Genomic DNA, 19812 nt, shown 5'->3' on the forward strand with positions numbered 1-19812 from the left:
GCATCACACTCATGGACATCCTCTCCTGCTGCAAAACTCAGTGAGGGAGTGAGACAGCACTGAATTTCAACCCCAATTGGCCCGTGACTAGCTGGGTGGCTATGGGGAATCTACCTCCCCTCTCAGGGGCTCTGAGGCCTCCTCTGTAAAATGATGAGAGGGTCATTGATGGGCTGCCTCCTGCATGCACCCTGCTGGGGATCGAACAGCAATCTGGGCATGTGCCCTGACCGGGAAACAAACCTCCATCTCCTGGATCATGGGTCATTGCTCAACCACAGAGCCACGCTGGCCGGGCGAAACACTTATATTCTGAACATGGTTTGGAAATTTCTGATGTGTACTGTAATGTGCCACCTAAAATTAATGAGGGAGTGTTACTACTATGAAGACTTGATTAGGAGAATAATAGTAACAATTGTCTCCACTTTAGAGCTTACAAAAGTGCTTTCACAGACGTCTCACCTGAGCATCACTGTGACCCATGAAGACGTCCCCAAGGCTGAGAGATCTGGTTTCCCACACTAAACCATGAGGCTGGACTGTGTAACATGACTTGGGGAGCAGGAGACACCACAGGATAGGGAGTGGTGGGGGGTGGGCTGTAGCCTACCTCACAATCGGTATCATCTCCCTGCCCAGCTGCCCCAAGTAAGTACATTCAATCTGAACAGACTGCTTGCTCCAAGTGCTGCTTCAGCCTCACTTGGCTTGACAGAGCCTTGCAGAATCACCAAGCACTGGAGCAGGAAGAAAACTCTCAACCTCTCTGTGCAGTCAGCCCTCCCAGTGAGCTGACAGACTCCAGGTGGAGGGGAGGGAGACTTGTTCAGAGCTGGGGTTAGAGCCAGCCCAGGCCCTTTACTCTTTGAGGGTTGGTGTTATCAGCAGCTTCTGGCCCCTTTGGAAGGGTGGGTGAGGGCCCGCTCACCCTAACCCCCACAGCAGAGGCAGGGTAGGGGCCAGTTTTCACCTATCTCAGCTGGGCCTCACCTCCCTGTGTCCCCAAGGATCTCTCTGGGCTGGGGAGGGAAGGCATCAATCACACTGATCTCTAGGACGCCAAACCATTGTGGGTGCCTCGGGGTTGGTTTTCCAGTTTCCCTGTGCATGGCGTGGTCCAGGGAGTCAGTATTGGGGGAGTAATATTCGTCGGAGGAAAATCAGGTGGTGTGTTCGGCTCGGGTGTGTGCGCTGGGGGGAGCTCCAGGCTGCTATCAGCGCGCGGGCCTTCCAGCCTGGAGGAGGAGGAGCTGCGGGAGTGCGGGCCGCACCCGACCGCCAGCCTTCCCGCGGGTCACCACGCCCTCCCTGAGGCACCGCCTTGGGGAGAGTTTGCTCCAGCTCGGGGGCTGGGTCGCGTCGCTGGCCCGGCGAGCCGTGTGCAGCGCTCTGCACGTCCACTGGAGGGCGCCGCTGCACCGCGGTTGCTTCGTCGGGAGCCCGGCGCCTAAGCCTGGAGCCCGCCGTTTTTGCCACCAAGCAAGCGCCGGCGCACGCAGAGCTGTGTTTGTTCTTTTCCCACTAGCGGCCCTCACAGCTCCCCAGTGTTTTAAAAAGGAAGGCTGAAATGAAAGGTAGTCTGCGTTTTCATTGTGGGAGGTCGTTTCTTTCCCGCGCGGTGTAAACCCGCGTCCACGAAGCCCTTTGAAAAGGTGGATGGAGCGCGGATGGTTGGGTCTTGGACGGAGAGGCCTTCGGCGCTTCCCTGCAGTTCTGCAGAGGGAAGACTGGGGGGGGGGGGGGGGGCGTGTCTGCGCGTGAGCCGCCTCGCCCCTCGGGTCCCGCCCGCGACCCCAGCACAGCCGCGGGCCCCGCAGCTTCCGTGGGCGCAGCCTTTCCGCCCCATCTGGGTCTCCACGCGCCCTCCGGGTGTCGGGACGCGGGCTTCCTCTTAAAACCGGGAGATGTGTCCCGCAGCTCCATGCGAGTGGAGCCTTTCTCACCCACCACGATGGCCCGGGCGTCCTGGCACTTGGTGGGAAGCTGGCTGCGTGGCCCGAATCCCTGAGAGGCAGGCCCGGTGGGGCGGGGCACGGTGACTGCGTGCTGGTCCTGCAGGCGCGTGGAGTGGCCGAGCCGCCTCACCGCGTGGAGCTCGGGCCTCAGCTTTCAGGCGGGCTTGGTTCCCACTCGGGCCACGTGCGGCGGGGAATGGGCGCTTCCGCGGCCTGTCTCTGGCTGAAGGAGTTAGGCGGCCGGCTGGCCTAGAGGAGGAGCTGGGCTGCAGCCGGAGGGGCTGAGACCACAGCCTCCTGCACCAGGGGCAGCGCCCAGGCACTCAGAGTACCTGGAAGGGCTCCCTACTTCCCTTCCTCACACCGTTCCCTGTCCAGGGCTCTTGCCTGTGGCCTCCCAGTCGCTCACACTGGCCTGTGATTTGTTGAGGACTGGTCAGGATGGCTGGGACAACATCACCTTCCAACCCTCTTTCCCAGGCCACAGAGCCCTGTCACCTGGCACAAAGCCTGCTGTTAACTTAATGTCTTTTAAATTAAAGCCATTTGTTTTATGTATTGGGGTAATTGTAGTTAAGCGGCCCTATTAAGCGGCCAGGTCAGGTGGATTGTCCCAGAGTCTGGCCTCTGTTGCCCTGCTCTGGTCCAGCCTGGGCCTGGGAGCATTCTTGTTCTCTCTCCTCACTGCAGCTCGCCACCCTTTCCACCACCGGCAGGGCCTGTCCCATGTCTGCCAAGGAGAGACCCCAGAGCAGGACAGTTTGGCTTGGAGCCCAGGACTTGGGCTCAAATACAGTCTGACATTTGGGAACTGTGTGGCCCTGGTTGTAACCCATCTGAGCCTCCATCCCCTCACACATGCCCTTACAGTGTGGCTATGAGATAAAAATCAGGGAGCAGTGACATCCTGGCACATGGCAGGTGGCCAAACGGTGGCTACTACTAATAGTACCTGAGTAGGTTTGTTGGAAGGAGGGACCCTTTCCTCATCATTGTAGACGGCACAATGCCTGTTGATTCAATTGGAGGGCAGTGGCACTAGTTCTAAAAACAGTGGTCAGCCCAGGTTTATTTCAGGATATCTTAGTCAGTCTGGGCTGCTATAAAAAAATACCACCAATTGGGTGGCTTGTAAATAATAGAAACTTATTCCTCACGGTTCTGGAGGTTGGAAGTTCAAGATCAGGGTACCAGAATGGTCGGGGTTCTGCCAAAGGCGCTCTTCTGGGTTTCAGGCTGTCAGCTTCTCATTGTGTCCTCACCAGGCAGAAGGGGCCAGGGAGCATCTGGAGCCTGTTTTATAAGAGCATTAATCCCATGAAGGCTTCACCCTCATGACCTAAGCACCTCCAAAGGCCCCACCTCCAAATACCATCACATTGGATATTAGAATTTCAACATATGAAATTTTTTTTGGGGGTGGTGGGGGGACACAAACATTCAGACCGTAGCACAGAGTGCCATGTTTTTTTTTGAGTCTTCCTCAGTTCCCCAAAACTATGGTGCTCTCTCCTCCCCTCCCTCCTCTCCAGTGTTGCACTGTTTGCCCCTCCTTGCCGACTCTCCCCTCCCCATCTGGGAGATGTTGATTCCCTTCTCGGCCTCTGCCCCAAGCCAGGCTGTGCCTCAGGATGAGGGGTGAGGAGTGAAACATCACCCAGCCTTTCTCAGACGTTTGCCGTCATCCTCAGTGATGTAACAATGGCCACCATTTTAAGTGGAGGCATCATGCGAGATTCTAGAGTCTACCTCATTCCTTGTGTAATCCTCAGGGCAGGCAGTCCCCTGAGGAGGGAGGTATTCTTCCTTGGAAGGGGTTTTACAAGTGAGGATCCTGAGCCCACGGCAGGTTCAGTTGCTTGCTCAGAGCCATACAGCTACCAGCCGAGCCAGGATTGGAACCTGGTCCTTCGGGCTCTTAGCACTCTGCCTTAATGCCTGCTATGTCTTAATTTGTTGGTTCATTATAGTCCCTGCACACAGGGGATGTTCTGTGAGAGCCAGGATCCCCCCAGAAGAGTTCCCACTGTGCCCCTGTGCCTGCTGCTTGCTGAGGCCTTACACATGTGTCCTCTTGTCAGCAGCTTGAGAGCCTACTGAGTGCTGTGAGAAGAGTAGGGGAGCCTCAGAGCTTGCACGAAGCAAAGCTCTCATTCCTCCTCCAGGTTCTGCCCTTGGAACGAGCTGGCAGTGTCTGTGTAGTACGGGGGATCGTAGAGGACCATGATATTTGGAGCCCCACCTTCCTTGTTTGGCAGCAGGTCACAAGAGGTCAGGATTGGGGGGAACTGGAAAGGCCATGTAGTCCTGTCCCTTCATGTTACCTGTGAGGATACTGGGGCCCAGAGAGGCCAAGCAACTTGTTCAAGGTCACACAGCTGGTCAGTGGACAAAGGGCCTGAGACCAGGTCTCCTGTTCCTGCTAACTCCCTGCCTGCTATCCCTTTTGTTTGTTTCTGAAGCTAGTTCTGTGTTATGCTGGTCTTTGTGTGCTTGTTTGCCTCCTGTTTTTGTCCTAGCCTGACATATTTTCTTATCCATCTGTGACTGCCCTGCCTTTGCCTGTGTTTTTTGTACATTGAATGGCTTTGCTTCACGCCCCACTGAGCTGTTGCTCCAGAGTAAAGCTGAGTGGGCCTCCTCAAGTGCAGGCCAGAACCTTCTGAAAGGCTCCCTCTGCCCCTTTGCCCGGCCCTGCTCAGTCCACTGGGGGCCCAGCCTATGTATGTGATGGCCTGGAAATATGGAGAATCCTGCTGCTGTCTAGTTCCCAGGTCTGCACCCCGTCAACCCTAGTCCTCCTGTGTCTGTTACAAGGATCTTTGAGTGCTGGGGAGTTGGCTCCCATTATATGAGCTGACCTATACTATATGTAGTAGGTGCCCTGGACACCTCTTCAGCTGGTTTACTGTCCCACTCACCTTTAAGGTGCAGCTCACACACACACCTGGGGAATCCACTATCTCTGAAGGCCTTCTTGGGTCTTTCTGATGCCTCTGTTATCCCTGCTCTGTCTGAAGTTTTGGGGTAGCTGCCAGAGGGGAGGCCTCAAGGGTAGATCCGCATTTTATCTCTCTCCTGGTACAGCCAAGCCTAGGGGTGGGCCTCAGTTTCTTGAATAGGGGTAGTGTTGGTTGCAGATTCCAGCTCTATGTAATCCTTCCGGGTGGCCAGGAGTAGGTATATGTCTTCTCTGAACTCCTTCCCCATCTGCAGAAGGGGCGCAATAATACCACCCACCTCCAATGAGGTGAAATTAAATGAGTTAATATGTTTCAAGGACATTTGTGTCTACTGTGGACCTGGGGCACAGCTGCCTCACCCTCCATGAGGGCTGTCCAGGTCTGTGTCCTGCTCTCCATTGGCCTTACCCTTTCTGAGTCCACCCCTAAAGTCATCTTATGGCCCCATCCCACTGATCTGCACCTGCTCATCCTGTGTCACAGATCAGATCCTGTACAGGTGTCTCACCTGAGTTGGCTGCCTGGATGCTCAGGTGTGTCTTATAAAAGAGCAAGTTTGGCACAGAGGCCCCCTAGCTCACATACTTTATTATATTCTGTGTTTGTGCTGAGTAAGAGTGAGATGGTGACTGAGCCCAGAGGGGTCAGTTAGTCAGTCTTATGCCCTGCGGTCCCCAGTCTGCTCACAATGGGAAAAGAGCAAGCTTTTTGCTCAAGAGAAAGGCTCCTGGGAGGAGATAGTGATCTGGAGGTGCCCCAGTAGGTAAGTGGACTGTGCTCGGTGGTTGACAGGGCAAGGAACTTGCTATTTCAGCAACTGACGACTTGCTTTAAGATAAGTTTAACCTGAGGTGAGTGTAGGGTGGGACTGTGGTCCTGGGGCCCGAGGATGGAGCACTGGAAGCCTGTGAGGCTTGGTCAGTGACTGCTGACTTCTGAGTCATGGCCAGAGTCTCAGGACCCTGACCACTCAGGATCTGGCTGCGTCTGTGGCTCCCTCACCCAGGAGGGGCTAATGGACAGAGCATGTGGGGTGCCCTCTGGGAGGAGGGCTTGGGAGCAGTCATCAGCCTACTTTCTACAATGAAATGTGCTCTCTGGGACAGCTGATGGCGGGAGTCTCTGTGGCGTAACTGACAGTGTCATTTCTTCTGTGTGTTCCAGTTAAAACTCAGTCTAATTGGTGACTTCTTTCATCAGTGAAGAGTGAGCAGCTCAACAGTTCATCGAGGTTGGTGAGAAGTGTTTGCAAGGGATAGAGGACATTACATATGTCAGTTCTGTTGGCTTGTCTGGTCTTCAGATGCGCAAGCAGCTTTTGCTTTGATCAGAAATATGAGGAACTGAAGTTATTTACTGAGATGACTGTCTCAGAGAATCACAAGACTTTGGGAGCAAATGCAAAATGAAAACATTTCTCTTTACTTGACAGCTTTGTCTCGAGCAGTTGGCTTTGGGAGATGAAATAGGACCTTGCTGTTCAGCTGCCTGGTTTGTGGAGTTGTGGATTTCGAGCCCTTTTCTGTGACATGTGCAGCATCTGGAATTGACTTATGGAAATCTTTGGGGGATTTGTTATAGCCTGGAAATATGAGAGGGACTTCTCATTGCCCCATGAGAGCAGTCAGCTCCGAGGAATCAATCCTGGGAGGGTGTGAGAAAGTGGGAGGAGAAAGAGCTTAGAGAAAAGTGGGCAGTCAGGAGCAGTGCCAGGGCCCCACTGGGAGCCCATCGTGACCTGCTTCTACAGAGTATGAAACTCTAAATCTAAGGAACCATTGTAATTTTTCCATGTTCCCTTTGAGCCTGATCTATTTGCAGGCATACTTTAGGGATAGTGGGGGAATTTGATTCTCTGCTCATTTCACTTAATGTGGGACCCACACATGGGGTGCATCTCATGAACATTTTCCTATCTTCTGTCTTGTCTTGCCCTTATTGATTGTATGGCTGTAGTGTAAGGTATTGTCATATATCTTTTGTAAGTCATTCTGTGAGTTTCTGAGTTTCCACACTATAAATAACACCACAGAGAACATCTCTGTGTATATGGTTTTTTCTTCTTCTGAATTGTTTCCAGGAACCCTTCCTTGACCCTTCACAAGGTACACTTGACGGTCCTGGGTGGTCCTGTACCCACAAATTAATATGTGAAAACCAGCACCCAGGAGCAGTGCTCCTCGATGCTCACTGTCTTGGCTTTCTATCATAAAGAGTTTTGCCAACTAATTTACATTGTATAGCCCTGCTTTCTCTCTTATGTAGTATTTTATTTTTAGAAATTTTATGTTTTAGTATTTTATTTTTTATACATTAAATTATGAAACATCAAAATATAGAAAAATTCAGAAAAAACGTAATAGACACTTATTTTCCTACTATATAGGTTAAATAGGAGCTAACATTTTGCCATATTTGCTTAGATACTTTTAAAGGATTTTGTTTTTGTTAATCCTTGAGAATATTTTTTCCATTGCTTTTCAGAGAGAGTGGAATGGAGGGAGGGAGGGGGGAGAGAGAGAGGGAGAGAGAGAGGGAGAGAGAGAAACATTGAGGTGAGAGAGACACATCAATTGGTGGCCTCCCGCCCGTGCCCCAGTCAGGGCTGGGGATTGAATCTGCAACCCAGATACGTGCCCTTGACCGGGAATCAAACCTGCAACCCTTCTGTGCAGGGGCATTTGCTCTAACCACTGGAAAGCCCCAGCCAGGGCACTTTGATTTTTTTTTGTTTAAAATATTACAAATGTCCCTTTTTCTCCCCAATGACCCACTCCACCCCGTCCCACCCTCCTCCCCAGTCCCTCTCCCCACCATTGTCTGTGTCCTTGGGTTGTGCATATATGCGTATAAATTCTTTGGTTACTCTCTCCCCCTCCACCCACCCGCCCTCCTCCATCCCTCTGACATTCGTCAGTCTCATCTATGCTTCCATGTCATTGAGTCTATTCTGTTCATCAGTTTATTAAGTTCTTTAGATTCCACATATAAGCGAGATCATGTAATGTTTGTCTTTCTCTGCGTGGCTTATTTCACTTAGCATAATATTCTCCAGGTCCATCCATACTGTCCCAAAGGGTACGAGATTCTTCTTCTTTACAGCTGCATAGTATTCCATGGTGTAAATGTCCCACAGCTTTTTTATCCACTCATCTACTGATGGGCACTTGGGCTGTTTCCAGATCTTAGCTATTGTAAACTGTGCAATATTTTTTTTAAAGAAATAAAATATTATAGATATAGCTGAAGCCCACCCATAATTCTTCCCCACCCTACCCTCTCCAGAGGTGTTCACTATCACATAGAGAATGTGGTGTGCTTTATGGAATTTGTGTTTTTGTACTTTTACTTTTAACACACATATATGTGTCCATAAGAAAAATATATATAATATATATACACACACTATATAAAAAAAATATATTTCATTGCTTTGTGTATTTCAAACAGCTATATGAATGTTCTCATTATATATCCTTTTGATATTTCTTCACTGGACATTATGGTTTTGAGATTTTTACATGTTGATACATGTAGGTCTTTTTCGGTCATTTTCACTGCTGTGTAGATTTTGTTACGGGTAGACCTCAGTTTATGCATTTTCCCTCTGGGAGGTGGCAGTGTTTTGTCATCACAAGCACTGCTGCTTTGAATGTGCAGGTACACATCTGCATATACACAGGCGCTTGGGTTCTCCAGGTGCCACACCTGCAAGAGCATTTCTGGCCTGGGGTGTGTGCATCTTTCTGAGATCTTGCTAAGCTCTTGCCTAGCCTGGTGGTCTCTCTCCCACCCTACATTCTCCCAAGCATTGGTATAGACCCCCTTTTCTTGGTGTGGGTCCTGCTACCTTTGTGACAGGAGGCCGTACCTTGAGGGTAACTTGAGAATAGGATAGGAGGGAAACTGAGGGCAAACTTGAGTGTTCCTTAGCACCGCTACAAACTTCCTGGTTGTGTAAAGATGTGGGACCAGTCTTCCCAGAGCTTTCAGAATCTGTGTAGATGAGGGTAGAGAGGAGGGTGCCTCCAGTTCAAGGTGGAGTAGCCTTTGCTCAAGCCTTGACTCGGCTGCCACAGGGCTGTCTGAAAAGGCATCGGCCCTGGCTTTGGAGCTGGCTCTCCCAGTGACCTGCTGTGTAACCTGGGGAGAGCCCTGTTCCCCCTTGCTGGGCCTCAGTATTCCCGTCTGAAACATGAGGGTTGAATCAGTGACCTGTATGGTTTCTTGTGTCGCTCACCCACTTTTTACTTTTTTTGAGTAGTAAAGTGGTTCGATTTTTCCAGCCACAGATGCTAGGCCGAGCCTTGGGCAGCTGTCCGGTCGGAGTAGGGTGTCAGGGAGTGCCTCACAGGGCAGCAGTGGCCTGGCTGTTTGCTCCCTGTGGTCTGGCTGTCTTCTCCCTGTGGCATGAAATCTGAAGTGGTCTGTGTTTTCATCCTGTTCGAGGGAAGGGCTTCAGATCCTGGGGGCTTAAGGACAAAGCAGATTGGTGCTGGCAGAGGGGAAGCCAAGGGCTGCTGCTGGGCCCTTGGGGGATGCCCAGGAAAGCCAGAGCAAAGGAGTGCTGCTTTCTTTGAGATGAGCATTTTCTAGGTTCGTGCAACGCCATTTAGTATTGCTGCTATATGAGACTTTCACTTAGCCAGTATTTACTATGTGCCTAATAGGTGCCATCATGGTCCTTGGACATTGATAGACATTGTCTGTATCAGTGAACAAAAAAGACAGAACAGGTAAAAAATCCCTGCCCTTGTGGTGCTTCCAGTTCTGGCAGGAAGGGACTTAAATTTGCCTACTTGGCTGCCTGGGACACAGTGAAGTAGGTGCTTAAAAAGGGTCAGGTTTCATTTCATATCTCTGTTGTTCCATGATAAACAAATCAGTAAATTATATAGTGTCCTAGGAGGTAAGTCATACGGTATGTTAGCATGATAAGAGGCACCTGGAGTGCAGGCTGTTGAGATTTTTTGTTGGATTGGCAGGGACACGGTTATTGAGGGTTGAAAGAGTTGGCTAGGCAGCTACTGAGAGGATATCTGGGTGGTGGGGACAGCTAGGGGGAGGCTGAGGTGGAACATGCCTGGCATGTTTGAGGAACAGCAGCAAGGCCGGGGCGGCAGAGGAGGCGGCTGGGGAAATGAGGCAGGAAAGGGTGGCAGACCTGGCAGGAGGAGGTCAGCCCCAGGCCCAGCCCCAGGGAGGATTTTGGCTCTGACAGAGTGACAGGAGCAGCCGCTCTGGGTTTTGAGTAGAGACAGGTCACTGTGTGGAAGGTAGAATGAAAGGGAGGCCTGTTGGAGATCATTGTCCTGGCCCAGTGGGAGAGGATGGTGGCTTCTGGGGGTGGAAGAAGTAGGGAGATTCTGGACCCATCCCGGAAAAAGGCCCTTAATAGTTTAGGGGATTGACAAGGTTTTCTACACTAGAATTTATTCAGACATGACTTGTGGCTCGGGACAGAGCTGGGTTTGTAGTGTACACAGTCAGGGGCTCTGCCCCTCAGGGAGGGAATAAAACAGGAGAGAGGTAGAGTGGGGTTGGTCCCTAGTGACTGAGAGGTTGTTTGCCCTCTGGAATCAGAAAGCCCTGGACTCAAATCTGGGCCTTGGCCATCCAACGAGTCACCTTGGACCAGCGACTTCACCTCTGGCCACGGCCACCTTTACTCTAAAGCACACAAGTCATGGTGAGGATCAGATGAGCTCATGTTTGTCTGTGCTGCTGCCTGACACACGTTTTGTTTTATTTCTTTGTGGTGCCACAATGAGCAGATGCCAGTGCCCAGCGCGGTGGGGCTTAGAGAAGTGCGGGATCTTGAACCTGGCCTGGGGAGACTGTCTTATCCTGAGGTTACAGGAAGGGAATTAGTGGAGAGGCTTTAGCCGGGAGTCAGTAGAACAGGTTCTGACGTCAGCCCTGTGACCTTGGGGAAGGCAGGGACTCGGTCTGTGAATACCTCGTAGCTGGTTCTGTGCTTGGCATTTTAAACACATCATCTCACCCACAGTAGGAGGCAATGGACACAGACGTTGTCTCTGAAGTCAGATCATCTGAACGTCTCCTTCATGGTTTTTTGCCAGTACCCCAGCACTGCCTGCAGCATTACCCACTTAACATGTAGTTTAAACTGACTCACCTTTCCACCCCCTTTTCCCTTAGCCTCTCCTTGGGTAATATCTGTGAAATCATAGTTCTAAAGTGTTTTTTTACTAATTATTCTAATATTCTACATATAAAAATAAATCCATAGGTATTAAAATAAAATGGTTGGCCTGTGTTCCTCTTAGAAATTCGTTTTGTACCATTCCAGAGGTGTGTACCACATCTTGGGGCACACTGGACAGGAGGAGTTTTGTGAAACCTAGGACAGCAGGCAGCCTCAGAAAATGAGAGACTGTCCTCGTGTCTGACTGGTCTGAACTCTGCAGGGCTCTCTGGGGACCTGCTTGGGCTCCAGCTGTGTCCCCATCCCAGAGAGCCAGGAGGGGACTGAGCCAGTGTGGACTGAGGCTGAGCTGGGCCTCCAGGGGAGGGGGTGTGGGGGTGTGGGGCAGGCTACCTTCCTGCCTGGTTGAAGCAGGAAGCTGGCTAACTGTATCCCTATGGGTGTCACTTGTAAAACTGCAGCTTTCTTTGGGAGCTCCTAGGTCATGGGAGATTACTACACAAAAAAGAACAAATCAAGGAATCTGGTGAAGACCTGACTTACCTACAGACACTAGACTTCTTGGTGAGGGGATAGATTAGCACAGTGTATGCTAGGATTTCACAGTGAAGTCCTGGTAGTATGGTTTCCCTCTCTCTTCCATCTCCCTTTCTTCTTTTTCTTTTCTTTTTTTCCCCTCCCTCATATCATTTCTTACCTTTTGTGGTGGAAAACATTATTTTGTAGAAAATTGCCTTCTACAGTCAGGAATATTTAGCATTAGGTGTAAAAAACCCAAACCTCATAATTTGTAGAAGCGGTGAATTAAGGAATGATTATGTTGCCAGAAAGGGGACCTGGCCTTTGGTTGGTCTGCCTAGGGCCAGCAGGTAGTGTGTGGGTTCTTGATTTCGTGCAGGAAAAATTTCACAACATGAGTCCAGATGACTATGAGAGACATTTATTAAAGCTGGGGACAATAAAACAGGAAAGGACTTTACATAGAAGAAACAACAGGAGAGCCTAGGCTGGGCTGCCCTGGCTCTCTGGGAAATCAGAGAAAAGGAAACCTTGGGGTTAAGTTCAGGGGACTAACCTGAGATGAGCTGCCTCTGCCTATTGCTGTCCTGGTTGCAAATGAGATTAGGAGGTTTGTGCCTGTGTGGGAAGAAGAGGAGAAAGGGAATGTCAGCATGTGTGTGGGTGGGGGTGCTCCCTAAAGGGAGAGCCCACCGGGTCCTTTGTCTTGAGGCTTTTATTTCTCTCTTGAAAGCAGAAATCTTAAGGGAGGTCTCAGGGGAGTGTCTCAATAGAATGTTCATCAGCTTTCCAGGTGTGCTCTTTCAGGTTCATGGTTTCCACCGATTGGTTGGTGCCAGGGCAGGGGGTCATTAGTCAGTATATCTGGTCCTCAGGCAGCCATGGCACCACTTGTCTGGTGGCTTAGCTGCTTATCTGGGCCTGGAGCTGAAATACACATGAGACCTAGATGTTATCTTTAGGGAAGAAGGCTCAGGAGGTCTAAACCACATCACCAGCGATGTGCTGGGGGAGGATAAGTTACCCAAGTGACAAAGTTTTTGTTTTCCCAGTTTTGCCCCTTGCTAGGCATCTGGGGCTTCCTGCCCTGGTGAGTTTCTGTATCTGGCCCATCTAACACAAACCATCTACTCTCAAGTGTCCTTGGTTTAGGGAAGATAGGCTTTACTAGGTGGCTGCAAACCACTGTTTCCCTATTCCACTTGTCCTGGCTTACTGGCCTGTCTCAATTATACTCATTATGTAAGGAGTATTTATTTTAAAGAGTGATCACTTAGAAGGAGACTTTCCTTGGGGTGGTAAACACACAATACTTGCTCATTCCTTCTTACACAAGCATCTACTAAGCTTCCCCTGCGTGTGTAACACTTACTAAGAGCTGGATGCATAGCAGTGAGCAAGACAGACAAGATCCCTCTCTCTTGGTTCCTTACAGGCTGGTGGCCTAGGAAGAGACAGACAGTAAATGACTAGATGCTTAAAAAATACAACATGTCAGGTGGTGATAAGTGCTGTGGAGAAAATAAATCTGGAAATGGAGTAGTCAGGACTGGTTGTGCTTGTGTGTGGGATGGTGGTGGTGTACTTTTTTGGGGCAGGGGAGATCTCAGGAGTTGACTTTTGAACTGACACCCGAATCACTTGAAGGATCTAGGCATCTGAAGATGCTGGGGGAGAGCCTTCTGAAAGAGGGAACAGCCAGTGCAAAGGCCCTGAGGTGTAAAAGTGTTTGGCATCTTTGTGGCATTGAAAACTGCCAGTCTGTTACATTTTTCTTTTCTTCATAGAAAATATGCCTTTGCATTCATAGTACAAGTGGATGAGAAAATAATTTTTTTCCTTCCAGAAAAGCATTTTTCCTCCAGTTCTTGTTGGAATTGATTACTAAGATCACACACATTAGGAATGCATTTTTGGGAGTGGACCAGCCTGTGGTGGGGCTCACTCTGTCCTCATTCACTGCCCTCAGAGCAGTTACTCTGATACTTGTTCAAGAATGCTGTGGGGCAGGGGGATGATGGGAGACCTGCCTCTCTCTGAGAAGGCACAAACAGCTCCTCTTCCGGAATGTGCCAAATACTTGTCAGGTCCCTGAACAACCTGCCCTGCTTCTTGAACTCAAAAAGGTCTTTCCTCCTCCTGTCTTCCCTGGTGCCTGGCCAGGCAGGAGGAGATGTACAAGCAGGGAACCAGCACAGGGGACATGTTATTTATAATTGTGAGGCAGATATCCTTACTTAGTTACTTTTTCTGATATAGTAGGACCTTTTCAGAATTGTGTTTACCTACTGGTTTGGATTGTTTTAGTAATTTTAGAAGCATGGTTTGCAAATAGCTTCTCCATGCTAAGCATGGAGAGTGTGGGAGGAGCTTCTGGTTGAGCACTGGGCAACCCCTAGCAGAGGCAGGACCAGGGTGTGGGCTGAGTGTAGCAGGAGGCAGGGCCTGGGACCACCTTCCATCCTAGTCAGAGTACCTCAGAGCCAGGCAGCTCCGATTATTGCCATGTAGTATCTTTTGTCAGATCTAGGCATTCTTGTGTGGGAAAGGCATTTTTAACTGCATTGCAATGGGGTGATAATGTCAGCTGTCCTTTATTGAGCTCCTATGTCATTCCTCATAAAAGCCCTATGAGACAGGCACCATGGTTCTTTCCCATTTTATAGAGGAGGTGGAGTTTAAGTGTTTGACCAGGGTTGCCAGGCAATTAAGTGGTAGAGTTAGTATGTGAACCTAGAACTGTGAACCCCATACCTGCCTGTGCTTGACTCTCAGGAGGCACCCACTGCCCATCACTGGCATGATTCTAGCCAAAACTGGTGCCCACAGAACTGGGGTGATAGCTCCATGGGGGGGGGGGGAAGGAGGGCGAGTTTGCCCACCCATTGCCATTGATGATGGCATACTTTCTTGGCGAGTCCAGACGTTGCCACAGAATCCTTCCTACCCAGTGCTCCAGGCAGCCCCTCAAGGCCAGTGGGCACCTGTTTGCTGTTCCCACAGTAGATGGGTCCTAACATGTGGCAGGGTGTGCCACGAATGTTAGGTTGGGTAGGTTTCCCAGAGCTTTTCACTGCTGCTCTTCCCTCCGGCCGTTTTCCAGGGACAGTCTCTGGCTGAGCACTGCTGTCTGTGGCTGGAGGAGCTAGTATTCCTCCAGTAGCATTGGTGTTTCCTGGAAACCTGGCGTCTTCCTGTGCGCAGGGCCAGCTCCTGCCACCTCCCTTCTTGGCTCCAAGAACATGGCATGACCTGGTTCCCAGTGGGGCACGCCAAGTGATAAATGAGTTTTCTCCACCAAGTTGAGCCCAGGCTTGGCATGGCTTTATGTCCCTGGTGAACATTTAAGGGAGCAGTGGCCTGCTTCATCTGGCCTGTCGGTGCCAGCAAGCCCAGAGCCAGGCTGGCAGAAATGTCTGCCTGTTCCTGACACTGGACTCATTCTGGCCTCCCCGTACTGTGAGTGTTGGGAATGTGCTGTGTATGGTGGATATGAGGCAAGCCTTTCCTCTCCCCGCATCCCCAAATTGTCCTTTATTAAAAGAATTGAGTCTTTTCAAAGTCTCACAGTGCTCTCTCAGCTACATTCTTTACTTTGAACAGCAAGTACGGTTGAAGAGCACCTTGGTCCGAAACAACCTCAGTCATTACTGAATCTGGGTGCTTCTAGAAATCACATGACTGCGTTGATTAAGAATAAAAGGAGGCAAAGAAAGGTAACAGATTCAGTCATTATTCCTGGGGTTTTGATCTCATAAGTATAAATGTGGAATATTGATATAAGTGAGCCTTTAAAAATCGCTAGTAAAAGGAAGGTAGTAAGTGGCTGATGAAGAAACCAGCTGCCTTAGTGATATGAACGTGGGTTCCTGTGGGTTGGGATAACATTTCCAGTGACAGCATCCTATTTAATTTCACAAAGAGCTGTAGCTAACATCTTAAATGGATGGCAAGGATGCTGTGTTCTGAAAACCTGCTTGGATGACTCAGCTGGACTCTAGGGTTGGTAAAGGCATTACGGTTAAGGATATCATGAAGAGTTTAAAAGGAAATCATTTTGTTAGAAAATAATATTTCATAATTAATGTGATTTTTATTTTAAATATATATATAAATAAAAGTAACAAGTAATGATTTGACATTTTAATCTATTTCCCTAAAAATCACATAGTCAAGTTGGTGCAAACCATTGTTCTGGATCTCATTGACCAGTTGCCTTCAATATGGGAGGCACCTTATAGTCCTTGTTTTCTAGGTTACATGGTAATTCTTCCTGCAGCCTCTGATATGGGGGATTTGAAAGGGAGCTGGAACGGAGGGTGGGTGGCATTTTTTCTGCCCTCTCCCTTTATTTTTCTCCCTTTCCATCACTCTTGCTTCTCTGCGCCTTCCTGGCACTAGACCCTGGGCAGGGCTGGGGGCCTCAGAGTGTGCCAGACTCTGACCTTGCCCTCGGGAGATCATGATTTGCAAACCTGTTTTAGACATTAGGAGGCCTGGATGTTTTGATTCACACTTGCAGTGCCTGTGGTTTGCTTCTTGCTGCATAAAGTGTGTTCCATGGAACATATTAATTTATTTTTAAGTAGATTTATTATATGAAACATTCATTGGAGCAGGCCTTACCATACAGCATTTGGAACAATGTACTAAGTACAGTTTGTCCTCATAAATCTATTAATGCTGATAGGATGTAATTGTCTCCTGTGAAGCTTTGGGGTGAGATGGCCAGAGTAGGGGAAGAATCTGGCTGCCGAAATCTCTGTCTTCCTTAGCTTGGCTGTGGCAGGCCCTGCTTGGTGTGTGTGTGTATATGTGTGTGTGTGCACGTGCTTATACACATCCATTCTCCCCATTCTTTCTCTTCTTTTTTAATGAATGTAGAGGCTTCCATTTCTGTAAAAGTCCTCTTGTTAGCTCCAGTTTCTTATCAAATTCCAGGTTCCAGCCATGGTTTGGAGGTGTAATGAGGCTCACAGGAAAAAGCTGGCTCATGAGTGACGACTGATCTGTGAGGAGAGGGATTCAGGGGACTGTAGAGGGAGGTGGGGACAGGATGCCAACACTCAGGACTGAGTGCAGTGTGGCAGCCCCTGAGCCAGGTGCTTTATCTGCCTGTCCCAGGTAGTCCTGACAGCCACCATAGGAAGTAGGTGTTATCATTTCTGTATTTGAAGCTCAGAGAGGTCTAGTAAGTTGCCCAAAGTGTGGTTCATTTAGTTCAACAAACCTGTACTGATTGGTGGCCTGCCTTGGGGTCAAGGACTGGCCATAGGGCACAAAGCAGTCACAGCTTCTGGCCTCAATGAGTGCTCCATACTGGGGATGTAGAAACAGACCTGTAGAGGAGTCAGATAGGGACGTGGAGCCTCCCCCTGTGTGATACAGAGTGTACATGAGGGTGTGACGAGTTATGGGAGGCTGTGCAAAGACTGGAGTAGGTGTCCAAGCAAGGGTAGGGCTGGTTCCAGACAGTTCAAAGAGCAGGTACAAATGTGCAAGGACATGGGACACCAAGGTGCGGTGGGCAGGGTGAGGACTGCTGGGTTTAGTGCTGCTCAATCCCTGGAGGGCGGAGGGTGTGTAGGTAGCCAGAGCCGCCAGTGTAGGGCCTCATAAGTCTCATTGGGGAATGTGGACTATAACTGAGGGCCGTGGTGAGCCGTGGGAGGATTTGAAACCGAGGAAAGAGAGAAATGAGTTCATATGTATAAAAGATTACTCAAGAGAACACCAGAGGCCGGTTTGGAGGGGGCAAGCGGGGAACACCTGTCAGAGTTTGTGATGCCTGTGTGATCAGGAGGTCACAGGGGCAGGGGCAGCTCATGGTGGGTAGGAGGAGAAAGATGTAATTTGGTATCTGTGTTGGGAAACTGCGGAGCTGGTCTAAATTCCCCATCTCAGGTTAAAAGGCCACAAAAAAGAAAAAGTCAAAGTATAAGAAAAGAGGCAGTCAGAAAAAGGGTAAAGGAAAATAGTATATTAGAAATGTCAAGACATTTAAAAAATACTTTTCTAAAGACATACAAGATTTAAAGGGTTACAGCTGGGGAATGATGAACACTAAAGCCATATAAAAGTTTTTCTAAGTTTAATAGTGTTTTAGAAATTTGAGTAGACCTAAGGGCAATAGCAAACACAAAAACAGGTTTCTGGCCAAAAGCAGAACCTAAAGTAGGGAAAAGCAGGCAGGGAGGTTCACCACCACTGCAGGCTCTGAGGGCATTATTCTAATGATCTGACAACCGAAGGCTCTGGAAGTGCAGGCTGGGCAGGTGACGCCGTGAAACTGGGCCAGGAAGGAACTGGGCAGAGTAAAGGGCAAAACAGAGCCTCCTGCGTGGGGACGTCTCGGACACCACCCACACCTGTGTTTTCTCCTGCTGGCGTGGCCCCTGGCGGTGGAAGCAAGCCCGTCAGGGATTCGTGCCACCTCTCTGCTGTTGATGCCTGTTTAGGTAGGTTCTTGGCCCTGGAGTCAGTGTGGTGGTGGCTGCGCAGCACGTGGCAGCCTCACGGGCTTGTCCTGATCTATCGGCTGCCAGGGAAGAGGGAGGTGGAAGGGTCGTCAGCGGATCTCTTGTGACGGGGGGAGGGGAAGGAAGAATATATGGCTCGGCTGCATTTATTGAGTGCCTGTTGTGTACAGTGGAGTGTTTTAGATGTTGTGGGGCACATGGAGCATCAGGGAAAATGTACAAGAAGTGTGTGAGCAGAATGAGGCCGGGGTTCCGTGAGGCTTGGACTTAAATGTGCACTAATGTCCAATAAGGAAACCAGCTCATTAGGGTCCTATTAGTACTCTGTCTACTCTAATCACTGGTCCTGCTGATGTCTTTTTCTCCCCCTTTGGTTGCTGTTAAGGAAAGAGGGTGTACTTATAATGGGAAGAGCACAGAGTTTGGAATCTGGGGACCAGGGTTCGCGTTCTGGCTCCCACTTATTAGCAAGGTGACCCTAGGCAAGTGTAACCTCTGAGCATCTGCTTTCTTGTCTGTAATTTGGAGCCGTAATAGTGATGTCCGCTTCACTGAGGTCCCAGGTTGTCATGGGGACCGGTGTGTGCATGTGGGAATAAACTGCAGAGCTCTGTTGAGCAGTGGTGACATTGCTAGGCGCTAAGTGTTCTGAGGTTATTCCTTATACCTCTCACAGCACCTCCAAAGATGTCTGGACACATGAAATGCTGATTGGGTCGCTGGATGCGTTTCCTGTGGCATTAGGCCTTTCACTGTTCACACTGTTGGACAAGGGAGGTGGAGCACCTGACTGGCCTGTGGAGCCTGGAGTGGCCACCAGGAGTGGTGATGCCAGGGCCAGCCACTCATGTGCTGAGGGTCCTAATTTCAGGACCAGACAGTTTCACATGATTTGCAGTCACTGGGCACAGAACTACCTTCAGGATGGCCCAGCTTGAAGTTCAGAAGTTGAAAGCAGACTAGGGCTGCTCCCATTCCCATCCTCGCTCCCACTCCTCTTGCACTACACCCCCCACGTGCCAGCCTGCACACTCTTCACACATGATGTCCCCGTCCCCATAGCTAGCCTCTGCTGACTCCCCATTGTTCCCATTTCCTTAACTCTCACTTGGGCCCCCCTGCTGGTGACCGTGGAGAGGCCCTGTCCATCTCCCCTCTGGGCCCGTGTATGTGCTGGGCATCGGAGCTGGTTTGCTCACTTCTGTGGTTTCCTCGTGCCCTGCTGCAGGTCGTCTTCCATGATGTTGCCGTGCTGACGGACAAGCTCTTCCCAGTCGTGGAGGCCATGCAGAAGCACTTCAGTGCTGGCTCCGGGACCTACTACAGTGACTCCATCTTCTTCCTCTCTGTCGCCATGCATCAGATCATGCCCAAAGGTAATGTGAACTGCTAGCCCCTGGTAATTGATGTTTGCTTCTGTTTCCCTGGCTCCAATACTGCCAGTGCCCTGGATGAGAGGAGCTTCATTGAAACATAAAGAGAGGGCGAGGGGGCGAGCACCGCCCTTTGTGTAATAGCTTCCTGCCCAGAGAATTAAGGGCAGAGCCCTAGGCTGCACAGCTCCCACAGTGTGAGTGGTGCAGTGTGGTCCAGGGCATCTGAGCTCCAGCCCTTACTCTACAGCCTTGCACATACTCTGCCTCTGGGACTCAGTTTGCTCATCTGATAAATGGCAGGTAGGACTAGGTGACCCTTCATCCAGATATGTGATCCTGTTCTTTCTA

The 19812-nt window shown here is 50.0% G+C and overlaps 1 protein-coding gene across 1 annotated transcript in view; it reads left to right on the forward strand.

The window, feature by feature from the left end:
* The window catches only part of XXYLT1 (xyloside xylosyltransferase 1), a 144344-nt gene that overhangs the window by 4815 nt on the left and 119717 nt on the right, over nucleotides 1–19812 (forward strand). Inside the window, exon 2 of the mRNA XM_087818227.1 lies at nucleotides 19317–19464. Coding sequence (XP_087674353.1) covers nucleotides 19317–19464 — 148 coding nt within the window. The remainder of the gene's footprint in view (nucleotides 1–19316; nucleotides 19465–19812) is intronic.

Source organism: Miniopterus natalensis, chromosome 6 (assembly GCF_054644295.1).
Source record: "Miniopterus natalensis isolate mMinNat1 chromosome 6, mMinNat1.hap1, whole genome shotgun sequence".
Classification (NCBI taxonomy): domain Eukaryota; kingdom Metazoa; phylum Chordata; class Mammalia; order Chiroptera; family Miniopteridae; genus Miniopterus; species Miniopterus natalensis.